At 40.8% G+C, this 26169-nt stretch overlaps 1 protein-coding gene across 3 annotated transcripts in view; it reads right to left on the bottom strand.

The window, feature by feature from the left end:
• LNX1 (ligand of numb-protein X 1) overlaps positions 1–26169 on the bottom strand; it is a 301385-nt gene that overhangs the window by 35491 nt on the left and 239725 nt on the right. For all 3 annotated transcript variants that reach the window (XM_073608441.1, XM_073608442.1, XM_073608443.1), the window contains 2 exons: positions 25021–25198; positions 16907–17141 (listed from right to left, as the gene is read on the bottom strand). In XM_073608441.1, the coding sequence (XP_073464542.1) occupies positions 16907–17141; positions 25021–25198 (413 nt within the window). The remainder of the gene's footprint in view (positions 1–16906; positions 17142–25020; positions 25199–26169) is intronic.

Below are 26169 nucleotides of genomic sequence, written 5' to 3'. Positions count from 1 at the left end.
ACAATATAGAGCAAATGTCCAGTAACACTCTGTATCTTATGCTGAGGTTCCTGTTCTGATTGTGCACCTCGTTATCATGCCTTGTATAATAATTTTTTTTTTTCTTAATACTTATTTTTCTTAGCTTATATATCATGTTTATAAAATAATCCCGTTAATCACACTATAACATAGCAGTTGCTCTAGAGAAATGCAGCTGATCAATGTTACATTGGAATAATACGCATCCACTCTTTTCTCTAGGTTTTTGCATTCATACAATTTCCCTATTGTGATGGTTTCATTCTCATACTTATGTTGTATGATTCTGTGTGTTTGAAATTTTTCAATAAAAATGTATTTGATAAAGAGAGTTTACAGCACCTCATTGAATTGTAAGCTCTAACGAGCAGTGCCCTCTGATTCCTCCTGTATTGAATTGTATTGTAATTATGCTGTTTGCCCTAAGGTTGTAAAGTGCTGCACAAACTGTTGGTTCTATATAAAGGTTCCCGTATAATGATAATAATAATACTTATAGGGTTGATTTACTAAAGGAAAATTGTTCACTTTGCAATGAAAGCACACTTTGCAAGGGAATTTTCCCCAGAGATTAATGAATGGGGTGAAGCACTGCTGACGTCCATCATCCAATCACGAGCAAGTAAAAATAGTTTGTTTTTTAATTTTCTTTGAAAATGATTAGGTCTTGTTTACAAAGTGAAAATGTACCATATTTACAAAGCTCTGGGGAAAATTCACTTTCAAAGTAAGCAGCTTATTTTGCCTTTAGTCAATGAACCCTTTTGCATAAACAGTGGAGTACAGGCATACCCCACTTTTAAATACACAATGAGGTTTATTTACTAAAGCTGGAAAGTGCAAAATCAGGCTCACTGCTGCATAGAAACCAATGAGCTTCTAACCTCGGCTTGTTCAATTAAGCTTTGGTAATAAAACCTGGAAGCTCATTGGTTTCTATGCAGAAGTGAGCCTGATTTTGCACTTTCCAGCTTTAGTAAATAAACCCCATTGCGTACTTAAAAGTGGGGTATGTATGCCTGTATATAGATAATTCTAGTTAGCAAGTGCAAAATAAGTGGAACTGTGGTTTATAAATCACATCTTTACCCAATGACTTTGCACAAAAAGGGTAATTTAAGAGTAGCATGTACAAAATGAAGCTTCAATTCTTTGCCGAAGCCAGCACCAACAATAATAGTATGGACACTGCAGACCATGTGACCTAGTGCTGCCTAACATTTACAGGGTCTGCATAATATAGTAAATCATTCTTTTACAGTAATGCTGATTAAAACAACATGATGGATTTCCAGACTATACTTCTTATCTGGAATACGAAAGTGCTTGCTTTTAGAAAAAGACACAAATTGGAGCAGTTCCAAAATGCTATAAAGCTGGGCTTTATAGTATGAGATAATCAAGTCTCCATATTCTTGGCAGCCAATATGTTTGGAAACTGAATTCTGCATACTTAATTATACGTAGACAATAGATACAGAAATGCTGTGCAAGCATAGAGAGTATTTTCAGAATCAATCTACAAAATGAACCTGTTGCTTTCTGTATTATTTAAATATATTTTATATATAAACTACTTTTACCCCGAACATAAAAGAAAAAAACACCTTAGACCTTGGGGGTACAGCCCACCAGTAAGGTGACACAGCAGTTTTAAAAATGGCAAACAAGTCTTTCAAATTACGGCTTATGTATACATTTTGTTATCAAAATATTAAAGAGGAATGAAAGCTCATATCAAAATGATATTGTGTTATTGCTACACAGTACCGTCACACCACAATCCCATCACCAAGTGGGTTAAAAACAATGTCATTATTAAACGTTCGGACATCATTAACATATGTGTCATACAGTCCCAGCACTGACAACTGCCACATAAATCAGTAACAATAATATGAATGCTGGAATCTATGTCACATATATGTCACAGGCCTCTAGACTATATCCCCATAGAAAAAACACAAAATGTGAGTAAAAATGGAGCTAATGCTGGTGGTTACTGGACTATACACACTAGGTGTATTGCCATATAACAGTAGTCACTGATGGCCCGTGATACCGGTGTCATCTTGGCCGGAGTCTAATATATTCCATGTGTATGGACATAGGAATGACTTCACCCCAGGCAATAGCTATTGCAGTTTTTTGATTCTGCAAAAGCATTTGATAAAGTTCCTCATAAACGCTTAATCTACAAGCTGAGGTCCTTAGGCATGAACCATAAGATTTGTTCTTGGATAGAAAACTGGTTACAGGGGCGTGTCCAAAGGGTAGTAATAAATAACGTGTACTTAGACTGGTCTGGAGTGGTAAGTGGGGTACCCCAAGGTTCTGTCTTGGGACCAATTCTGTTTCATTTATTCATAAATGATATAGAGGATGGGATAAATAGCTTAATCTCAGTTTTTGCGGACGATACAAAAAAATAAGCAGGGCAATATCTTCACAGCAGGATATAGAAATTTTACAGAAAGACCTGAACAAAATAATGGAGTGGGCAACTACATGGCAAATGAGGTTTAATGTGGAAAAATTTAAAATACTACACTTGGAGGCTAAAAACCAGTGGCGGCTGGTGGTTCTTTCCTTTGGGGTGGTTGGCAAACATCCCCCCAGTCGGTCGGTGGCAACCCCCCCGGGGAGGATGGTCGTGACATGAAAGCCGAGCTCTTACCACCTCTAGAAAGCAGGTGGGCGGGCGGGCAGCATGTCCGGCGGGTGGCAGCTTTCTTCCTTACTCCTCCTGTGCATCTCCCTCCTCCTCCTAGGCATCCAATAGGATAGCCTGTCCTTCCAGGCCAATCGAGAAACGGGTATCAGACCCACACTTCCTGAATGGCAGAGAGGCGATTCAGTGTTAGAATAGTGAATAGTCATTAGCTAATCTAACACACCTGGGTGGGCTCTGAATGCAATGCTCTGCGTCCAGAGCCCACCCTACTTTGAAGCCTATTAGAGCCTCTGGTTCTAATCAGGTGCTTAAAAAAAAACAAAACACAGCTGTAGGGGAGGTAAGGCGGCGCCCATGCACCCTTAATGGACAGGCCGCCCCTGCTGAGAACATAAATGCAAACTACTCACTGGGGGAGAACCTCTGGGGGAGTCAAGGTTAAAGAAAGATCTGGGGGTCCTAGTGGTAGATAGACTGCAATAGCATGCAATGTCAAGCTGCAGCTACCAAAGCCAGCAGAATATTAGCATTCATAAAAAGGGGATATACTCCAGAGATAAAACTATAATCCTGCCACTTTATAAAACTCTGGTCCGGCCACATCTGGAGTATTCCGTCCAGTTCTGGTCACCAGTCCTCAGAAGGGATGTGCTAGAGCTGGAGAGAGTCCACAGAAGGGCAACTAAATTAATAAGGGGACTGGAGGACCTCAAATACGAGGAGCGACTACAAGCACTACATTTATTCTCACTGGAGAAAAGATGCTTGAGAGGGGACATGATAGCGATTTAAAGAATATCTCAATGGTGATCCCTGCATAGGAAAAAAACTATTCAATCTCAGGGAGTGTAAGAGGACATGGGTCCACACAATGAGATTGGAGGAGAAGCAGTTTAATCTTAAGCTGCGTAGGGCGTTTTTCACTGTCAGGGCAGTAAGAATGTGGAATTCTCTTCCACAAGTGGTGGTGTCAGCGGGGAGTATTGATCACTTTAAAAGACTCTTGAACGTGCATCCTAAAGAACACAATATACAGGGATATGGGAAATGATTATCGACACTGACTCACGTACACCTGCACAGGTTGAACTGGATGGACTGTTTTCTTTTTTTTCAAACTTACCTACTATGTAACTATGTAACTATGCAGTATACCCATATCTGACCTTGGACTGTCTTTGATCACTATCATAGTGTGCTGTTCAGCCCAATTATGGCTAGTGCCAAAATTGACTTATGATGTTAAGAGCTCGCCTTTTTTAACAGCCTCAAGGACATTTTTAGCTCCATTTTTACCCACCGTATGACACATATATTACAGACATCTGTATGTTTATTAGCGATATGGTTTATAACTCACTTGGTGATTGAATTGTGGTGTGATGGTACTGTTTGCCGTTTTTTAAACTGCTGTGTCACCCTACTGGTGGGCTGTACCCCCAGGTCTAAGGTGTTTTTTTTGTTTGTGCATACGTTTTTTTTGTTTTTTTGGCAACATCTATTAGGTGATTAGGCATTGATAGATTGGCTAATTTAACTACTCTCTTATTATTTTGTTACTTTTATCTCAAGCTTGCTGCCAAAAGAATAGAAGATATGTGGATGACTTCCTAAGTACCCAGAATCATAGATTAGTTTAGCGTTTCTCAACCTCTTTTTTCAGTCACGGTACACGATCGAGCAAATTTTGCAAAATCTCAAGGCACCACAGTCTTAAATGTATCTCAGAGTTCCCCTTCCTCTCAGAGTCCCCCCATCACATAAGAGTTCATTCATCACAGTCCTCCTATCATATAAAAAGGCCCTGTCATCACATCAAAGCCCTCCCTATCACATCAGCGTTCCCCCATTACATTAGAGGCCCCTGCATCACATCGCTTTTCCATCATGTCAGAAGCCCCCCTTCTCATCAGAGGTCCCCCCAATACATCAGAGTCTCTACATTGCAGAATCCTTTCATCACATGAAAGGCCCCACCCTTCTCATCAGAGTCCCTGCTGTACATCAGAGGATCCCCCCTAGACATGACAGTCCCTCATCACAGAGTCCCTTTTGCCCATCAGAGGCTTTACAGCTTGAGGCACCAGCAACAAGGCAGTGGGAGGGAGGCAGGGCTTATCTGGAAGGAGGAATACTTGAGTTAAGCAATAAAACTAGTGATTGGAGTGACCCCAACATGATTGGATTATAACAGAGCAGCAACAATTCACCCCTCTGCTCACACTGCTATATGCATGCAGCACATCTAATTGGCTCCTTGTGCTACCCTTTAAGTAGCAGTATAAGTACTGCCATACCGTTGGTTGCAAGAGGTTGATAACAAGTTCAATTCACTAGCTGCTTTTAAAAATACATTTCAGATTTTTTAATAAACACATTACCACATTCATTGGTGGCTTTATATATCTGCCTGGAGTTCAGCTTCAACACCAAAAAATATGAATGGGCAGTACTTTTAGTTAGTTGAGCATGGATAAATCTAACTGGAATAGATGTTGAGGAAAAGAGGAGTAAGAACGAGATAATGATTTCCACCCAGGTCTGTACTCCGCTGACCACTTTATGAAAGTGTGGTTGTAGTTTAGTTGAAGAATTCTTCAGAAGTCCATTTTCAGGCTAACATTATATCGGTCATTTAGGATTACGCTTCTAAAACCTCCTGTGAACCCTTGCTTTGTTTGTCTCACTCTAATCTCTATACAGCCTGTCAAGCCAGGAGATTGTTAATCATTTCTCTCTAAGATCAAACCCGCAGAGTTGTGCAATGCTGTAATTGAGCCAGGTTGCTGAACCCTTCTGGGATGAATTGCCTCTTGAAGATTCATTTAAAAAAAGTCTTGTAACAGTTGCCTATCATCCTCCTAGAGCTGAGTAGGCTAGGCATTTTTTTTACCAGCGGTAATGCTAAAAAACAATGCTGTGCAGCAATCATAAGAACTCCACAAGTATGAATAGATGCAAAAAATGGGGACGAAATGGACCAACTCCACAAATCCAAACATAAAGTCAAGTGCTGCTTATTCTACCTTTGTGTTGTTAGATGCCACATTTCAAGATAAAGAACCATTCAGAAATACATTTTAATATTCTGCCAGCACAAAGGGTACCAAGAGACACAAGCTCCTGGGTACTGAAAGCTAAATGAAAAGGTTAATATGCTTGGGAAGTATACATCCTGATTGCTCAATGGTCATATTAGGCCCACATGTCTGACCACAACCTTAAATCTATAGTTAGTAGTTGCCTTGCTTTACAACACCCACTTATTTCTGCTCTGTCATTAAATAAGCCCAAAGGTTGCTTGGCTTTAAATTTGCCATTGAATTTAGGCATTGCATTAAGGTGGATGGGTTACAGGGCAATACATTCTGTTTCAAGCTTCCATAGAAAAGGTGCCTTATTTAAAAATACAGATTTTCTTTATTAAATTAGTATATTTCAAATCAAAGTAGATCACACACTTAAATGATATGATGGTGTAGAACAGACACAATGTGCATATGAAAGTCTTCCAGGGTCACTTCCTTTTACAAACACATAACAAGGACTGCTGTAGGTCAGTGGTTAAAGTGCTCTACTCCCCACCACTACGAACATGAGAGGAGTGAAAGCTGTAACAATATTTATCCTCAGCATCATTTATACCATACCCGTTACATCAGACTGTATATAGCAATAAACATTTTACTGCAGGATGGGGGTGACATGCTCTTCTGTTGCTCTGCCAGATTATTGCAAGTCTGTAAGCAACGTTAATCATAAAATATGTTTCAATTTCTGTTTTTATTATACTCTTCATGATTGCCTTTCCTTTACTCCTCTTCTATTTGACATTGACGCTCCATGGTATATATTTAAGTGGTTTGCCAGTTAGACAACATACACATCTGAAATACATACCTCCACAACAATTTGTAATTCTGGTCATCAATTTTTTTGTGATTCACGCACATATGCTAAACTGAATAGCCAGGAAGGTCACTTGTGTTTCCTGGTTCCATTTAAGAGCTGCATAAAGTGGTTGTAAACCCTTACATATACCCAGTGAAGAAACTGGCCTGTACCTGTTTATCTGCAGCCCTTTCTTTTCTACAGCCTTCTAAAACACACAGATCAAAGGCTACTTCTCAGCTCCAGCAGGAAGGGTATGAGGATCCAACATCAGACACTGCATAGCATAGTCAGGAGAGCTGAGTGTAATTTGAGACCTGAATGAAGGGAATGGATACACCCCCCTCTACACTGTCTCATAGGAAACCATGTACAGCAGAGGCTGTCAATTGCCTTCTCTGTGCTGAAGGAGGGGCAGAGCCATCTCCCCAGATTCTGTGGTGACAACATTACCCGTGGGACGTGAGTCATACAGATGGCAGAGGAACGATATAGGAGACAGAAAACACACTAGGTGATTTGGACTGAGGTAAGTACAAACTATACAGGAATATTGCTATGTTCATTTTCCATTTCAGAGGTTTACAACTAATTAACTTAATGCTCTGCTTATTGGACAAAGCCGATGGTGCTGATTCAAATAAAAGGCTAGTGATGGTGACCTAGGCTTTACCTGAAACTATATTGCCAGACTAGAAAATAGACACATCACCTGCCTGGCTATGCAGCAAAGCGGAGATGCATGAATCAAAGGTATTTCTAAACTGAATGACAAATCCAATGTTAGATAAGACATATATGAATTTCAAATATGTCATTAGCTGTATGCATGAAGACCCATTTTATGGTAAGTTTATTGCTTAAACGTGAAATTCAGAGAATTGCTACTGTCATACCACAACAAAAATTTAGAAAAAAGGGATGTATTAGAGGAGATTTAATAAATGGGTTGTGTAGATGAAATATAAGCCATTTTGTCACTGGCATAGACATGATAAAGGTGGTCACACTTCTAAGTCCTCTACCAAGGAAAGTGGTGATGGGAAATTGTATAATGAGCAGAATCGTAGAATGGCTTTGTTTCCTATTAGAAATGGCATTTACAGATTGTGGTCACATTTCCCTGGCCTATGGCTTGGGTGGCAGGGACAGATCCAAGAGGTGACTACAGAGTTAAAAACAAATGGCCTTATTTTAAACTTTTGGACAGAAGGGAAAGACCTAAGACTTCCTAAGACTTCTGCTATTTTATTTATTTGCTGTCTTTGCCTGTTGGGGAGATTTCCTTTTACTTTCTGCCCCAACAGGAAGTAAAAAGCAATTTCTACAATTTGAGGGGAATTGCCCTTTATGAAAGATGTCACCAGAACAGTTGTCTACACTGGAAACATTTCCTTCACCTCTTATTCTGGTGACAGCAATAAATTATGTATTTCTCCTCACTTTCTGTCGCTATCTCTATGACAGTGATAATCAGTATAAATAAAGAATCAATCTTCTCGACCCCCTACAGTCCAGCTTTCGTCCACAACATTCCACTAAAACTGCCCTACTAAAACTCACCAATGACCTACTAACTGCTAAAATCAATGGCCATTACTCCATACTCATACCCTTCAACGCAGTTGACCACCTGCTCCTCCTCAGCCAACTACACTCCCTTGGCCTCTGTGATTATGCTTTATCCTGGTTCTCCTCCTACGTATCTCAGCACACTTTCAGTGTCACTTACAATTCTGTCTCCTTCGATCCTCTTCCTCTCTCTCTGTTGGGGTACCCCAAGGCTCCGTCCTTGGGCCCCTCCTTTTCCCGCTCTATACCTCTTCACTGGGCCAGTTGATAACTTCCCATGGCTTCCAATACCACCTCTATACCGATGACACCCAGATATATCTCTCCACTCCTCAACTCACCCCCTCGATCTCCTCACGGATCTCAAACTTACTGAATGACATATCGGTATGGATGTCACACCACTTTCTCAAACTGACCTTATAATATTTCCTCCTTCCCGGTCCCCCCCACTCATGACTTTACCATTAAGATCAACAGCAAAACCATTGGTCCCTCCACACATGCCAGGGTGCTGGGTGTAATCCTTGAGTCTGACCTCTCCTTCAGCTCCCACATCCAATCACTGGCTAAATCCTACCGCCTTAACCTCCGCAACATCTCCAGAATTCGACCCTTCCTGACTAATGACACCACAAAGCAACGTATTCACTCCTTGATTATTTCCTGCCTTGACTACTGCAACTCTCACCTTAATGGCCTACCCTTACGCAGGCTATCCCCCTTCAGTATATTATTATGAATGCTGCTGCTAGGCTAATACACCTCACTAATCGATCCATGACTGCTGCCCCTCTCTGCCAATCCCTTCACTGGCTTCCCCTACCCCACCGTATAAAAATCAAAATGCTAACCACAACATACAAGGCCATCCACAACATCGCCCCCAGGCTACATCAACAACCTCATCTGCAGATATCGCCCAAATCGTCCCCTCCGCTCCTCCCAGGACCTCCTGCTCTCTAGCTCCCTTGTTACCTCCTCTCATGCTTGCCTTCAGGACTTCTCCAGAGCCTCTCCCATCCTCTGGAACTCCCTGCCCCGGTATATCCGATCAGCTCCTACCCTGTCCACCTTTAGGAGATCCCTGAAAACTCACTTATTCAGGGAAGCCTATCCCACACCCTCCTAACAACTGTCCCCGAGCCACCCCCATCAAATCATTCCCTGCATCTATTACCTTTTGTACCACCACCCCCTCCCTTTAGAATGTAAGCTCTACGAGCAGGGCCCTCCTGTCCCTTCTGTATTAAACTGTACTGTAATTGTGCTGTCCCCCCTCTACATTGTAAAGTGCTGTGTAAACTGCTGGGGCTATATAAATCTTGTATAAAAATAATAATAATAATAATCTATGTAGCAGGGTCAAAGATGGCAATGAAAAAAGGGTTTAACTCTTCCCCAATGTATGCAAAATGAAAGATAAGTTTCGGCTATACATACACTTTAATTACACTTCAAGCTGTTTTTTGCAAGTTTTGTCCCTCTGATAACTGTACAGAGAGCCCAGCAATACCTTTAGCTCTATGCTGCCAGAGTCGTTGCATCGACTAGAGACATAGAGCCAATGGTACTGCTGCCCTTCCAATTCCAGTTTTCAGAGATCTGTATCTCAGAAGACACAGAATGGAGGTAAGTATTACATTTTTCTTGGAGATTCCCTTTAATGCTGCCTATTTACAATACTTGGGAATGTACCTTTGTGCATAGAGAACAGAAGAGAGATGCAGAGATCATTGAGAATGTGATGTCTTTGATCAGCAGCTCCTCACTGTTAGGAGAAATTGATACGTTGATGATTTTTTTCTTAGACTAGTCATGAAAAAGGCTTTAAACTGCTTAGTTTGCAGCAAAGACTCTCCACGCACACACATTGCTTACTTTTTCAATTCACTGGAGTGGGATCTGATTTACAAACACACAGCTGCTTCCTGAATGAAAAAAAAGAATATATACACAGTGCATAAAAACCAAAGGTTCTAAGAACACAGCAAGTTCTTTACTGGAATTTGTGCTGAACATCTGGGCTCAGGCAGGCAATTACTGTAAAACTCTTTCTATGCTGGATGCTGGTTGAATGGAATCCCTTTCTAATAATGAAAGTCTCTTTTAATGAGAATTTACAGTATTATAACTGAATGAACTTTAATCATAATGTACTATATAAGTTACAGGAAAGGCTTGCTGGAGATGCTATTTCTTACATTTACCCTGATCATACAGATGAATATGTAAACCACATTGGTGTATGTATCCATTTAAAAGCATTCCCCAATGGAATGCTCAAATGAGACCTTCAACATATGCACCCCTTTATCTGGCCCCATAACAAAGGAAAGGAAACTTACAGGCAATGGGGCCAAAAGGGTTAATTAAACAGAATGTGTTAATACACATGAGCTTTAAGGCTCCATGTACTCTAGCGTTTTTAATCTCCTAGAAGTAGTTACTAGCATTTTTTTCTGCTCCTAGAAGTTAAATTGTTTTATCTTATGTGTCCATGCACACTACTTTAGGCAATTAGCATTTTTTGAGCTTCAGCATCTAGGAGCAGAAAAAAAAGTTTTTGTAGAGTTTCTTGGAGCGTTTTTCCAGCAGAAAAAAATGCTGAATGCTTCTAAATGCTTCTTTTTACCTTTTTTTGCTTAATGTACTGCAAAAATGCGAATAAAATGCTAACACTCCTAAATTCTCCAAAAAGCTTTGAAATGCTAAAAGATACTAAAATGCTACTAGAAGCTGGTTCAAAAATGCTATTATCAGCATTTTTTATTCAGCATTTTTTCCTAGCTTTTTTTGAGCTTATGAAAATTGCTAGTGTGCCTTGATGTATCCAGTTTAAAGTACAGAGACAAACAAATGCAACATCAGTTCTATTCAATGATTGGTCCCAGCTTCCTTGTCAGAGAGGTTCAGGGTGTATGACCCAGGGAGAAAGTCTGAAAACACAAATGATTGGTTCGTTCCTGAGACCATAAGCGTGCGCCTGGGCACACCCTAATCACCCTGTGTGGTGCAAATTTCCCCTGTTTAGACCCCTGATATTTCACCAAAGCCCCCTAACAGGACCCCTAAAAAAAAAAACAAATGTAAACAATAAAAATGTAAAAAATAATAATAATAAAAAAAAAAATAATAAAAAGTACTAACGCCATCCAGTGCCCTACTGACACCAATCTCTGCTCTACTGACACCGTCAGTATAACTACACATGCACACACGCATATGTGTATAAGCTTTGAGAGCTTTGAGATGCACACCCTAATGCAACAGGCTGTGCACACCTATGCCTGAGACACTGGCCAAAACATTCTAAAGACGTGCGGCAAATAGCTTGTTGCCAATGTCTAATAGCTATGTTGAAAATTTCAATGGGTTCCATTGCTAGGTATTGTCCCTTTCACCACCTAACCACTCTGCTGTGGACTTAGCAAGCACAGGGCGCAAAGTAAATGAGCACAATGTAGATCTCTGGGCCCTCTCTGCAAAAGGAAGATGGTCACAACTGCTTCTCCTGCAAACACAGTTTTTACACCACTGCAACCACTTTGGTGCGACCACGTTGGTGCAGCTCACAGAAAGTGATAAAGATACATTTCTGTCAAAATCATTTGTATTTGCTGAAAATGTTCCTATCCTGAAAAAAATAAAAATATGGCGGACTGTAACATGCAATCCATTGCTTTTTTATTTTTGTTTTTAGCTATCCTTTAAAGAAAAAAAATACGCTGTGTAAAAAAGGTTTTGTTTTTGATTGCTTCTGCTTTTCATATGATGAATTATTCTCTCACAGGTTGTTTCATTTTGCCCACAAATACACATAAACATAAGCATTACCGCAAATTATTTTAACATTACATTTAGGCTTACATTTATTAAGTTTAAAATTAACATGAAGGCCTTATGCACACGGAGATTAAAAAATGCTGCTTATACAGGTGTTGAACTTTTTTTTCAGCCTGAAAAAGCCCCTCTATGTAAGATTATGGGGTTGATTTACTAAAGGCAAAAAGACTTTGCAAAATGCAGTTGCTCCAGAATTTAGTAAATGAGGTAAAGCTTCATTTGCAAAGAATACGCAATCACGGGCAAGGGAAATAAAAAAAAACAGCATTTTGCTTGCACATGATTGGACAATGGAAGTCAGCAGAGCTTCCCCTCATTTACTAAGCTCTGGAGCAACTGCTCTTGCAGAGGGCAACTGCACTTGCAAAGTGCACAGTCTATTTGCCTTTAGTAAATCAACCCCTGTGTGTCCATGCACACTTAGGCGTTCATACTTGTATTAGAAAAGGAGTGTTTACAGGAAAAAAAAAACCCCACCAAAGGCGCATTTTCTAAAGAAGCCTTTGGGCAGAAAAAACACGCAAACGTGCCTAGTTGCTATGCGTGTAAAGCATACAGTGGATATAAAATGTCTACACCCTGGTAAAATGTCAGGTTTCTGTGATGTAAAAAAATGAGAGAAAGATAAATCATTTCAGAACTTTTTCCACCTTTAATGTGACCTATAAACTGTACAACTCAGTTGAGCAACAAACTGAAATCTTTTAGGTGGAGGGAAGTAAAAATAAAAAATAAAAATAATATGGTTGCATAAGTGTGCACATCGTTAAACTAATACTTTGTTATTGCACCTTTTAATTTTATTACAGCACTCAGTCTTTTTGGGTATGAGTAGCATGGCAGCATGGCACATCTTGACTTGGCAATATTTGCCCACTCTTCTTTGCAAAAACACTCCAAATATGTCAGATTGTGAGGATATCTCCTGTGCACAGCACTTTTCAGATCCCCCCACAGATTTTCATACGGATTTAGGTCTGGGCTCTGGCTGTGCCATTCCAAAACTTTAATCTAATAATAATCTAATAATTAATGGTAAAGCCATTCCTTTGTTGATTTGGATGTATGCTTTGGGTCATTGTCATGCTGAAAGATGAAGTTCCTTTTCATGTTCAGTTTTCTAGCAGAAGCCTGAAGATTTTGTGCCAATATTGACTGGTATTTGGAACTGTTCATAATTCCCTCTATCTTGACTAAGGCCCCTGTTCCCGCTGAAGAAAAACAGCCCCAAAGAATGATGCTGCCACCAGCATGCTTCACTGTGGGTATGGTGTTCTTTTGGTGATATGCAGTGTTGTTTTTGTGCCAAACATATCTTTTGGAATTATAGCCAAAAAGTTCAACCCTGGTTTCATCAGACCATAACACAATTTCCCACATGCTTTTGGGAGCCTTCAGATGTGTTTTTGCAAAATTTTGCCAGGCTTGGATGTTTTTCTTCATAAGAAAAGGCTTCCATCTTGCCACTCTTGCCTTCATATGACGTCCACCCAGAACGAGAGCCGCAGCGTCCCGCCGTCATTTGACAGTAGGCGGGCAGCAAGTGGTTAATGTTGCTGTAGGCCTCTTGGCAGGCTCCCTGACCAGTTTTTTCATCAATTTTGGAGGGATGTCCAGTTCTTGGTAATGTCACTGTTGTGCCAAATTTTCTCCACTTGATGACGGTCTTCACTGTGTTCCATGGTATATATAATGCCTTGGAAATTCTTTAGTACCCTTCTCCTGATTGATACCTTTTAACAATGAGATCCCTCTGATGCTTTGGAAGCTCTCTGCGGACCATGGCTTTTGCTGTAGGATGCGACTAAGAAAATGTCAGAAAATACCTAACAGCTGAACTTTATTTGGGGTTAATCAGATGCACTTTAAATGAGTGCAGGTGTATATTGACTCCTATTTAACATGAGTTTGAATGTGATTGCTTAATTCTGAACACAGCTACATCCTCAGTTATAAGAGGGTGTGCACAATTATGCAACCACATTATTTTTTATTTTTACCCCCCTCCCCTAAAAGATTTCAGTTTGTTTTTCAACTGCTTTGTACAATTTATAAGTCACATTAAAAGGTGGAAAAAGGTCTGAAATGATTTAGCTTTGTCTCATTTTTTTACAATACAGAAACCTATTTATATTTATTAACCTATTTATACTGTAATTTAATCTCGGTATAAATACAGCTGTTCTGTGGAGCCCCCAGAGGTTTGTTAGAGAACCTTAGTGAACAAACAGCATCATAAAGGCCAAGGAACGCATCAGACAGGTCAGGGTTAGGTTATAAAAAAAGATCTTAAGCTTTGAACATCTCACGGAGCACTGTTCAATACATCATCTGAAAATGGAAAGAGTATGGCACAACTGAAAATCTACCGAGACATGGCCGTCCACCTGAACTGACAGGCCGGGAAAGGAGAGCATTAATCATAGAAGCAGCCAAGAAGACCATGGTAACTCTGAAGGAGTTGTAGAGATCCACAGCCCAGGTGGGAGAATCTGTCCACAGGACAACTATTAGTCGTGCACTCCACAAATCTGGCCTTTATGGAGGAGTGGCAAGAAGAAAGCCATTGTTGAAAAAAAGCCATAAGAAGTCCCGTTTGCAGTTTGCGGAAAGCCATGAGGGAGACACAGCAAACATGTGGAAGAAGGTGCTCTTGTCAGATGAGACCAAAATTGAACTTTCTGGCCTAAAAGCAAACCGCTCTGTGTGGCGGAAAACTAACACTGCACATCACCCTGAACACACCATTCCCACCGTGAAATATGGTGGTGGCAGCATCATGTTGTGGGGATGCTTTTCTTCAGCAGGGACAGGGAAGCTGGTCAGAGTTGATGGGAAGATGGATGGAGCCAAATGCAGGGCAATCTTAGAAGAAAACCAGTTATGCCGCGTACACACGGCCGGACTTCCCGACAAAAAAATCCGATGGGAGCTTTCGGTCGGACATTCCGACCGTGTGTATGCCCCATCGGACTTTTTCTGTCGGCATTTCCGACGGACTCAGATAAAGAACATGTTCTAAATCTTTCCATCAGAAATGCAGACGGAGTCTAGCCCGCTGGCAAGTCTGGCCGTGTGTACGTGGCATTAGAGTCTGCAAAATACTGGGGCAGAGGTTCACCTTCCAGCAGGACAACGACCCTAAACATACAGCCAGAGCTACAATTGAATTTTCTAGATCAAAGCATATTCACGTGTTAGAATGGTACAAAGTCCAGACCTAGATCCAACTGAGAATCTGTGGCAAGATGTGAAAATTGCTGTTCACAGACACTCTCCATCCAATCTGACAGAGCTGGAGTTATGTTTCAAAGACGAATGGGCTAAAATTTCACTCTCTAGATGTGCAAAGCTGGTAGAGACACCCCCAAAAAGACTTGCAGCTGTAATTGCAGTGAAAGGTGGTTTTACAAAAAATTGACTCAGGGGGGCTGAATACAAATGCACGCCACACTTTTCACATATTTATTTGTAAAAATGTTGAAAACCTTTTAACCTTTTTTCTCTACTTCACAATTATTTGCCACATGGTGTTGATCTATCGCATAAAATCCATTTACACTTTTGGTTGGAACATGACAAAATGTGGAAAAGGGTATGAATACTTTTTCAAGGCACTGTATGCTCAAACGCTATACTAAGATAAACACATGTGCAGCTTTCAGAACATCTTTATGCTGCATTTTTCTGCCAGCAATTGTGATATTCAAATGAGCTTTTTCAGATGTCCTTTGTGCATGATGCCAAGAAACACATTACTAGCTATAGTGATGAAGATCTTTAAAAATGCTGGAAATATTTGTCTCTTCAATGACTTAAGCAATATATTGTTTGATATCCCATTTTTAGCATTCAGTAAGTGATGTTGCAGCTTGATGCAAAATGCTCTGCGGCTCCAATTCTAAGTGCTCAGACTGACTATTACTCTAACAGGTTACTCTTTGTCCACTCATTACTCTGGCAGCTTTTCATAAAATAATAAATCTACATATCGCTAGCGCTGACCCACGGGTTCATTCAGAGTTATCCTAAATAGCGATCCCTGGAGTATTGACCTCTAACCACAAAGGTGAAGCTGAGCCTAATGTTTGCTGTGAGAGTTGCAGACATGGCACATAATATTCACATATAAAATAAATAAGCCAGGAAGCTAAAAGGGATTGCAGCTTTTTGAATGCTGCACAATTCAATTGCATATGCTTTAGAACATGCAATAAAAAAAATGAAAAAATTCCTGCATATTTATACGTACCAGCAGCACTTGATGTACATTCAAAATATTGTCACTGCAATTGACCTAAATCTAGCTGTCGGAGGAATAATGAAGTCACCTATCACAACACAAGCTAGGTCTCAGGCTGCCTGAATTTTAACAGTTGTACCATTACCTACCATCTTTTAGAGGACAAAAGAAAACCTGTAAGATAACTGCACAGGGGTGCCAATGCAATTACTGCACAATCAGATTTTCCATAATACTCGATTGATAGCTAATAATGAATGCATACTAAAGGCTAGGGCTGTCCATATATGCAATGATTATCATGAATATCAATGATTTTAGATCTACAAAAATAATTTCACAGGCAGTAATCAATGCAGAAACATGTAAGTGTGCTGACAACTAAGAACAATGATAAAGGGATGCAATCATTGTCTTATTAATTTAGAGCTTCTTATGAATAGCTCTAGTGTTTCCTGTGCAGGGTCTTAGCTGAGGCCCTGTATACATCCAATTAGAAAAAGAAAACATACTCTTTGCAAAGTCCTAAAGCCAAATCTGGCTTTAATTAGGACACATCACCGTAGAGAATAATAAACCCAGTAGAGGGAACAGCCCAAGAAACATAAATCTTTCCGCCTACTCTCCTGTAGGAGATGGGATGTGATGTCTTAACGTACCGAGGCAGCTTGAGCCACATGACCCAGACTGGTGACCATTCTCTGCTCTCAAAGCTATTCTGGACCGAGTCCATCGACAGGGAGTTGTTGCTTAAGTCTTCCTCTGGCTCGTATTCTTTTGTTTCCAAAGCTCTCAGAACCACACATGAGGAGGAAGGATTTTTTAACAATGACACAGCTTCACTACGGCTGACTCCAGTTAGATCTATGCCATTGACGTTTAATAAAATATCCCCTAAAGATCAAAAAAGATAAAAAAAAGTTTACGTCAGTAACAGATCAATAACTCTTTGATATATGTGGTCAGACAATTGTCATGAAAACCATTGGCAGTAGTTTGAAGAATTCCATTACCGGTCTCCCAACTGGGCAGCATATCACATATACCTCTGCAATACCTTATTTAGTAAGGTATTGTAAAGACAATTACTATAAATTCACAGAAACCAAAAATTATTTTTGATTGACTGCTCTGGGTTGCATCATTGCCCTATGCATTGCCTTTCTGAATAATTAACGAAAAGAAGGAAGGGGGAAGGTTTGGGACTTTAAATGAAATATACATATGATAATATCTGCCTCCATCCCTAATTTAAATGAATAATAGAAAGGAAGTTGGCACTTTGTATGAGGCAAGTGAGTATGAGGCCTAGATCAGTCTCTCCCCTGGGTGTGCTGATGTACTCACACTCTCCTCCCACTGCTTTTCAGGTGAGATTCCAAGTCAAACTGCTCTGCTGAATGGATCCCCCTGAGTCAGCCCGAGCCCAGCATGGAGCTGGGATACCCCTAGACCTAGGAGACCCATCCTAAGCCACCAACAGTCTCCTCAACACTCCATCGTCCACCCAACTCCCCTGCTGGCATGACTCATCCATATTTAAGGGCTGGCTCAGCCACCCTGCCAGGCTCACTGCCTGGGGACTGGCCAAGTTCCCTCTAAGTATGCAGATCAACCCTCCTAGGCTCCGCCCACTAATTTCTAGAAGTTTCTCCAAACTTCCAGAATCAGGGGGAGGCACCAGAGACCTGCCTGTATAAGTCATCCAGCCTGACCTGTAATAAACCCTGACCCAGATTTCAGACTCACGCTTACCATGAGTCAAATAAATTTGCCTGTACTTAAACACTAGCACATTAGAGGGTGCTACACATTTTTGGTGTGTTTTTATGTGCATTGTGGTCTAAACAAGCTCTAAAGTATGTTTAGCCTCAGTTTTCTTCCCGACATAAGTCAGCTCCTTCATTCCTTTGTACCTTCCTTCCTCCATCCCCTCTCTCTGTCTCCCCATCTGGTTTCTCTCTGTATACTATATAACATTGATATATATTCTCTACTACAGTCCAAAAATATGTCAGTGTTAATTGTGACTCTCCAAAATTGGCCTTAGAGTCTGTGTGAGTTCATCAGTTCAGTCTCTGGTGTGAATGTTCCATGTCACTGTGGAACATAGAAATAAGTAAAATAATACTGTCATACAATCATGCCTATTCAGTAAGGCAGTGGATAGAGAAATATTATTTACCGTAAATTGCTTAGTTAGGTGCATAAATGTGTGTTAAAAATTATAGACACATTAAATAGATCAAGGAATAAAATATGAAATAGGTCTGTTTGTGTTTAATGAATACCTCTACATTTTATTGTAAGATCATTTTCTGTTTGAACTGTGCAGTTTTGTAAATCCCTAGTAGGTGTCAGTACATATGTGCCTCTCAATTTTAGCACAGCAGGCAATAAACCGCGTTTACTACAGCAACATTCTACTGAGACTAAAAACAGCACAGCCGTCCTCCCCTCTACTAGAGGTCAGTCCAATGCAAAAAACAGCTTCAAAGTTACTGCAGAGCATCAATGACCCTTCCAGTAACATGCCACAAAGTGATGATACATCTTGTTTAACAAGGTTTACAGGAAAGTGGGAGACTGCGTTTGGGACTGGGGCTGTCTTGGGAAATATGGAATGTGCACACAATACCGATAAGGGCTAAGTGAGTGACTCAAAGCCCACTCACTCGTACTTTGTCCATATTTTTGTCCTCCTTCGCTGATTTAACACAGGAGCCAGAGCCAGGAGAAGAACAGCTAGGAAGCTGCCAAGATACAGAAAACTGTATGACTCGCTTCTTGTGAGTTTGTTACAACTCTCAAACATCTACATTATGGATTCCGAAATGTACCAGTTGCTTACCCATAGCTGAAATGTATTAATAATTTTCTGTAACAAAACAACAGAAAACTTGCGTGAAAAACTGATTCTAGAGAAAAAAGTAAATATTAGTAAAGTGCACCTAAACCTAAAAAACAATAATGTAATATCTTGCAGCTTACCAATCCTTAGATGTTTTGGATGTATTAATTTCCTTTTTTGGGGCTTATTTTGCCTTTATTTTCACCTGTGATCTGGCCTTAACACACTCACTCTTTTACTGTATTTATGGAGGAGCAACATAGCCACCCTTGGTTAGCAACATTGTAGAGGGCAATGGTAGACTAGTAGATTTAGATGAACTTTTTCATAAGGGACTAACAAATTAAGGCCTAACTTCAGCTAGCACATTTTAAGTAGTTGCAGCAACAATAGTTTTTTCCTTTTGGGATAAAGGTTTTGCATAAATAAATAAAAGATGACCATTGTAAGCACTAGTGTTGGGCAAATGTTTTGGCCCAAGCATGAGTTCGGGCGAACATTGGCTGTTTGCCCCTTTTGAGGAACACCCGAATTTGCATGGTGTTCGGCGGGTGTTTGCCCCCCGCCAAACGCCCTGCAATGCACTGCGTGCTGATCAGTGCATTCTGTGCCCTGATTGGGCAGATCTTTGCCCAATCAAGATGCAGTACAAGCTGGTTGTTAAGGAGCAGGGCCGGTAAGCCGGCTGCGGCATTCTTAACAACCCATGAGTCATCAGCTGTCAATGGGCTTCCCCGCTGACAGCTGAATAAAAATTAAAATAAACATTAGTAAAAAAAAAAATGCCCCCCCCTTTGGGTCTGGTGTGAATTTAAAGGGAAACCCCACGCAAAAATTAAAGGGCCCTCCCTCAAAATCCATACCAGACCCTTATCTGAGCATGCAGCCTGGCAGGTCAGGAATAGGGAGGGGTGACAAGCGAGCGCCCCATCCTGAACCATACCAGGTCACATGCCTTCAACATGGGGGGGGGTTTGGGTCTCTACCCCCCACTCCAAAGCACCTTTCCCCATGTTGATAGGGACAAGTGTCTCTTCCCCACAACCCTGGGTTGCGGTTGTGGGGATCTGCGAGCGGGGGACTTATTGGAATTCCGGAAGTCCCCTTTAACAAGGGGGCTCCCAGATCCCAGCCGCCCCCAATGTGAATGAGTATGGGGTACATAGTACCCCTACCCATTCACCAAAAGTGTCAAGATAAATAAAAACAGTAGACAGGTTTTTGACAATTCCTTTATTAAAAAAAAAACAAAAAAAACAGTATCTCCAATGTAGATCCATCGTCAATCACAACGCTGCAGCACAGCCAGACCTGGAAACTAAGAAAAAAAAAACGCTGTGCCCACCGTGAAGGCAAACCGCTGAATGACTGGCTTGTCATTTGACAGTTATATAGGTAAGGGCAGGGCCATCTGGCAACATCACCTGGTGGCACTGCCCCCTTGTGACATCAACAATTGGTGCATGCTGGGTCAGTGACGTCACAGGGAGTCGTAATTGACAATGGGTCTATATCGGGGACACAGTTTTTGTATTTGTAAGGAATTGTCAATAACTGGTCTACTGTTTTCATTTATTTTGATGCTTTTTTGGTGAATGGGAAGGAATACTATGTACCCCATACTCATTCACATGGGGGGGTCTGGAGGCCCCCTTGTTAAAGGGGGCTTCCAGATACCAGTAAGCCCCCTGCCTGCAGACCCCCGCTCAGGGTTGTGGTGGAAGAGACCCTTGTCCCCATAAACTCGGGGACAAGGTGCTTTGGGGTGGGGCAGAGCCTCCCTGCCCCAAAGCACCCCCATGTTGAGGACATGTGGTCTGGTATGGTTCAGGAGGGGGGGTGCTCGCTCGTCCCCCCCTTTCCTGACCTGCTAGGCTGCATGCTTGGATAAGGGTCTGGTATGGATTTTGGGAGGGACCCTACCCCATTTCTTTAAAAAATTTTGGCTTTTTTTTTTTTTTTTTAATAGCCGGGTACTGGCAATTGCAACCGTGAGTCAATTTTTTTTTCCCTTCCAAAACAGGTTTTTATTGGTACAAAAAACACAATTTACAAGTGATGCATTAGTACATGAAAAGTCGGGTATAGGTGACAATATGAGAAAAATAAAATGGGTTATAGACATCCCATATGCAAAGCAAGTGTGGTTAGATACAAAACAAATGAACAAAAAAGTGGTGGGAAAAATAGACAGTAGAAACATTTCACCCATGGTACAGAGTGGTGCGCTTGGCCTCAGAGACTACCGTCTGGGCAGAGTGGCAGAGAGGGGGGAGACTGTAAACATCCATGGACCTGTATGGAGGAAGACATCAACCCAGGGTCTCTGGAACCTGGAGCCACCTATCCCAGATTTTACCATATTTCACAGCCTCTATGGGAATAGATAAGCTTTTTGTATTTCAGACTATTGTTCACTTCTGCCAGCCACATACCAAATTCAGGTGGAGTAGGCCTCATCCACTATTTAGCTATGGCTTTCCTAGCAGAAAACAATGTTTCAGAGAGAAATATTTTGGTGAACTTGTTAATAGCATCAGGCTCTGGATATATACCAAGTAGGCATGGTTTAGGGTGTAGAGTGATAGGAGAGCCCATGGTGTCATGAAGGAACTGTACGATCTGTGTCCAGAAGCCCTGGATCTTAGGGCAGTTCCAGATCAGGTGATAGAACGTACCAGACGCCTGCCCACACATGGCACAGTAGCCGGTTTGGTCGTGCTTATATCTTGACACCCTAAGTGAAGTGAGATATGCTCGATGGGTAATGTATATCTGTGTGAAGCGGTCCGAAAGTCTGGGGGATACCTGTTTGCAGTGTTCAAGGGCCTTGCTCCATTCCTCATCCTCTATCTCCCCAATGTCCTCCTCCCACCTAGCCTTCAACGCATAAGCTAATTTAGTCACCAAAGGCGTGAGCAGCATACTGTAGAATGTGGATATGAGTTTTTTGGGGTCCAGACTACATGTTACGGCCATGAGGGGATTCACTTCTAGTGGAGGGGGGCCAGTCGGGAATTATGTTCTAAAAGCATGACGGAAACCGCAAGTCAATTTAAATGTGCTTTGGCTTGTTTTTTTTTTTTCTTTAGAAATGTCAGTTTTGCTGCAGCATGTTCTATATATACTACAGATGCGCCTCTTTACAGGCTGACTAAGAAACCCCCCTCAGGCGCTATATTTAAAGGCATTTTTAATGTTGTACTTTAAGAATCATTAAAATCACATTTGCATTGATACATTTCCCCCAGGGCAGTACCCGGACCCCCATACCCCTTTTATGGCCAATTACTTGCATATAAGCCTTCAAAATGGGCACTTTCAAGTTCATATGTTCGGCTCCCAAAGACTTCAATCGAGTTTGCGGTTCGGGTTAGAACTTTTCTCCTGTTCGGGAGTTCTGCTGCAAACTGAACAGGGGGGTGTTTGGCCCACTTCTATTAAGCACCCCTGTCAGTTGTAAATCATTTGTTTCAATCTTTAAACTGTCAATTTTGCTGGACAGCTTGTTCTGTTAATTGAGATTTGAAAAAACATACTTAAAAAGAACAGACTTACTGGCCCAACCAACAGGTAAAAGGTTTGCTTTTGGGTTTAGATACACTTTAATGTCCTCTACTAAGTCCTGGCCTCCATTATTTTATTGCGTAACACATTGTGTGTAAAGATAACTCTACTGCAAAAATGAAAAATGAGTGTGCTCTAGTGTGTAATTCCGTTTTTGATGTTTGCTCATTTTAACGATCCCTCCCCAGCTGCACATATTCACTATTCTTTTATGTCAGCCATTAGGAGTGAAAAAAATACCCAGTCCTTCCTAGTGTAAAAAAAGGTTGTGACTCACAACTAAAATGACTTGTACTTTTCACATTTTTTTTTACTTGCTCCTAGTGGCTTCAACCAGAACTTTACCCATAACAACTTTATAAAAAATAATGTTCTTTAGACCCCTTTCACACTGACAGCACCGGCTGTTCACGCTAAAGCTGCTAGTGGGGTGCTTTTAACCCCCAAAAAAGGGTTAAAAACTCCAGTTTTGCGGCGCTTTCAAATTGCTCTTCAGGCACTTTGAAAGCACTGCCCATTTATTCCAATGGGCAGGGCGTTTTGGGAGTTCTAAGTACAGCGCTCCCAACCCGCCCCAAAGATGCTGCTTGCAGGACTTTTCAGAATGTCCCCCAAGCGCACCTCCTGAGTGTGAAAAGTCACAAGTGTGAAAAGTCACACTTGAATGAATAGGAAGCAGTTTTCAGGCGCTTAGAAGAGGCTGTTTCCTGCACTGAAGCACCTGAAAACCGTCTCAGTGTGAAAGGAGTCTGAGTAAGGAACATAATAATAATTATACTACCATAATTAATGTGTGTTGTAAATTGCCTCCAGCATTGCCCCGGTTTCTTTTTGCTGGAGGCTGCCATTTTGCTGAATCCCAGAGCCCCTGAGCAGTAATAAATCTATAGGCTGTCAACAGATCGGCCTCTACATTTTCGGCACAGTTACGAAAAATAGAGAGCAACTGAGCCTGTGCAGAGACAGTGCATTACTGGATTTTAAACAGTTTAGGCACTTATTTCTAATGTTTTACATAGCTATACCTGCACAAGGGGCCAGCCTCAAGTTATTTAGCAGGACTTAATTTTCTGACTAAAGTTCAATTTTAAAGAGGCCACTGGGGAAGGGGGTGTACTGTATGCACAAATAACAGGTTGAATTTAATTCCACTTTTGTGGGAAAAAATATAGCAAAAAAATAAAGATAAATGAATTGCTGCATATGCCATATTGTAATATAATATTAATAAAAATGACCTTTCCTTTTAAAATTGCAGATGCTGTAATTTTCTATGAAGTCAAAGCAATATGGCTCCTAGAGGTGTTCAGGACACAGTTGGTGTACAGAACGCCCCTAGAAATGTAATTTCCTGCTTATGTGAAGAACTCTGCACTAAGATACAAGTCAGGTTTTAGGCATCCTCTGCAACAAAAATGTAATTCTTGATGAGATTCTCCCTAAAGGTTATTCACTTCTAAAGGGATGCAGACAATGCCATTTTCTCATCAGAACCATGAAATTGCACCACCCTTATTCAAAATAAGTATCCAAATACACAAAGTGGAACAAGCAACTATTTCTTCAGGGCAGAAACAGGTAGAAATCTGTAACAAAATATTGGTTGAAATCCCTGAACTGTATATTGATCACCCAGGAGGGACTGTTTTTTGTTTTTTTAACAAAAATTTAGTTAGGGATACACTCTTTAGGGTTAAACCATTATGCAGCCGCAAGTGTACTCTCAGCTGCTGGGTCACATAGCAGAATTATAATTACATCCTTTGTCTGTGTGCTTTACAATAGGACAGTAATTACCACTGTGGTTTGGGAAAGGAACTCCAACTAACAGAGCTTACTTCTGGAAGTCAATAGATATGTACATATAGCATATATACCACCCTATCTATACTTTTGAGCCCTACTGCTTCTAAGTTCCTGCTCCTCTGTGAGAGCATTCATTATTAGCAAATCACTGAATATGCCTGAAGTCTATATACAGTAAGCTGTAAAGATGAACAAAACTGATTTTTTTTGCTTTGCAGAAATTCTGATGCAAATTGGGACATTTTGGCAAAGTGTTGGCATTTTCTATAAAATGCTTTAAATTGCTTCTAAGAGTTACAAAAGCTCCATTCAAATATCCTGAGCCCAATATTGTACCAAAAAAGTCCCTCAGCTGCGAAACAAATAGGACATATAGTAAAAAGTTTTCCATTTTTTTGCCTGTAATTTGTAACAATTTCCTGTTTGTTCATGCCTTTTTCTTACCCATTCTATGCTTGTAACACAAAAGGAAAAAGAGATTATAGTATAACACCGAAAATCAATTAAACATTTTTATAAGAAGCATCAGGATTTTATGACACATTTCACCTGTTTTTACTCTTGCGTCTTTCCCAATAACTCCATCAGGATCTACACTTGTAACAAAGATAGGCAAGTCCCATTCCCAGTTTGACACACCACCAGCCACTGTCATTCCCAGGGACTCTGTATGGTCCTTCACAATGTTCACAACCTTCTCCACACATAGGACCGCCCGATTAGCATTCTGTGCAAAAACAAGACATACTGGCATAAACCCATGTATTAGGGCACCCACAACGTAAAAATAAAAGGAAAGAACCCTAAATTATAAAAGCTCAGAAACAGGAGTCATGTGAGTTACATATATTCAAATGTTACATTTATGTATAAAGTTGTTACACTAAGTAAAATAAATAGTAAAAAGTAAAATGGTCAGACACATCCACGTTTACCAACACAAACATATATCCACACATTGACACTAAGGGGGGGGGGGGGGGGGGCATTTATCACATAAACTAGAGACATAATTGCCTATCAAATCAAGTTGTGACTCATTCAGCAAAGTCTCTGACAGGTTTACAGACCTGTGCATGTGTCTTCCTGGGCAGCCACGTGTGACAGTTCAAAGACTAATTTATTACTTAAGGCAAGGCAGATTTGCACTCTACACAGATAATTAAGAAGTGACCAGGGTCAGGTTTCATCCAGTCACACGTAAGAATTTAGAGGAATTAAAATAGAGAATTTAGGAATCACTGCTTCTGTTTACAATTGCTTTTCCTTATGGCAGGATTGATAAATGCCCCCCTTACACTTGACAAATCCAGATTGACAAATTATATATGTAAGTGTGCATCTATATTTCCAACATTTGAGCAGCAAAAGCTCAGTGCCATTAAAGTTGGCCACTTCAGAGTCAGTACTGCTGCCTCTCTTGTTCACAGCAAGCACAGTACTTTGATCCTTCCCTTTTACTCTTAAAACAGAAAGGATCAGGTCCCAAATACACATTTTTTTCAACAGATTGCAGAATCTCTATCTATGACAATGAGCACCAATGACACCTAAAGAAACACATTATTGACCAGTATGGAGGAAGGGGTACAACCAGATTACAGCAAATTAATATGTAGAGCAGGTATCTCCAAACCTTGTAAACAAAGGTCCAATTTACTGTTATTTAGCCTTTGATGGGGCCGGACTGTGGCTAGT

This window comes from Aquarana catesbeiana, linkage group LG01 (assembly GCF_042186555.1).
Source record: "Aquarana catesbeiana isolate 2022-GZ linkage group LG01, ASM4218655v1, whole genome shotgun sequence".
NCBI lineage: Eukaryota > Metazoa > Chordata > Amphibia > Anura > Ranidae > Aquarana > Aquarana catesbeiana.
This window is presented reverse-complemented; position numbering and strand designations above follow the sequence as displayed.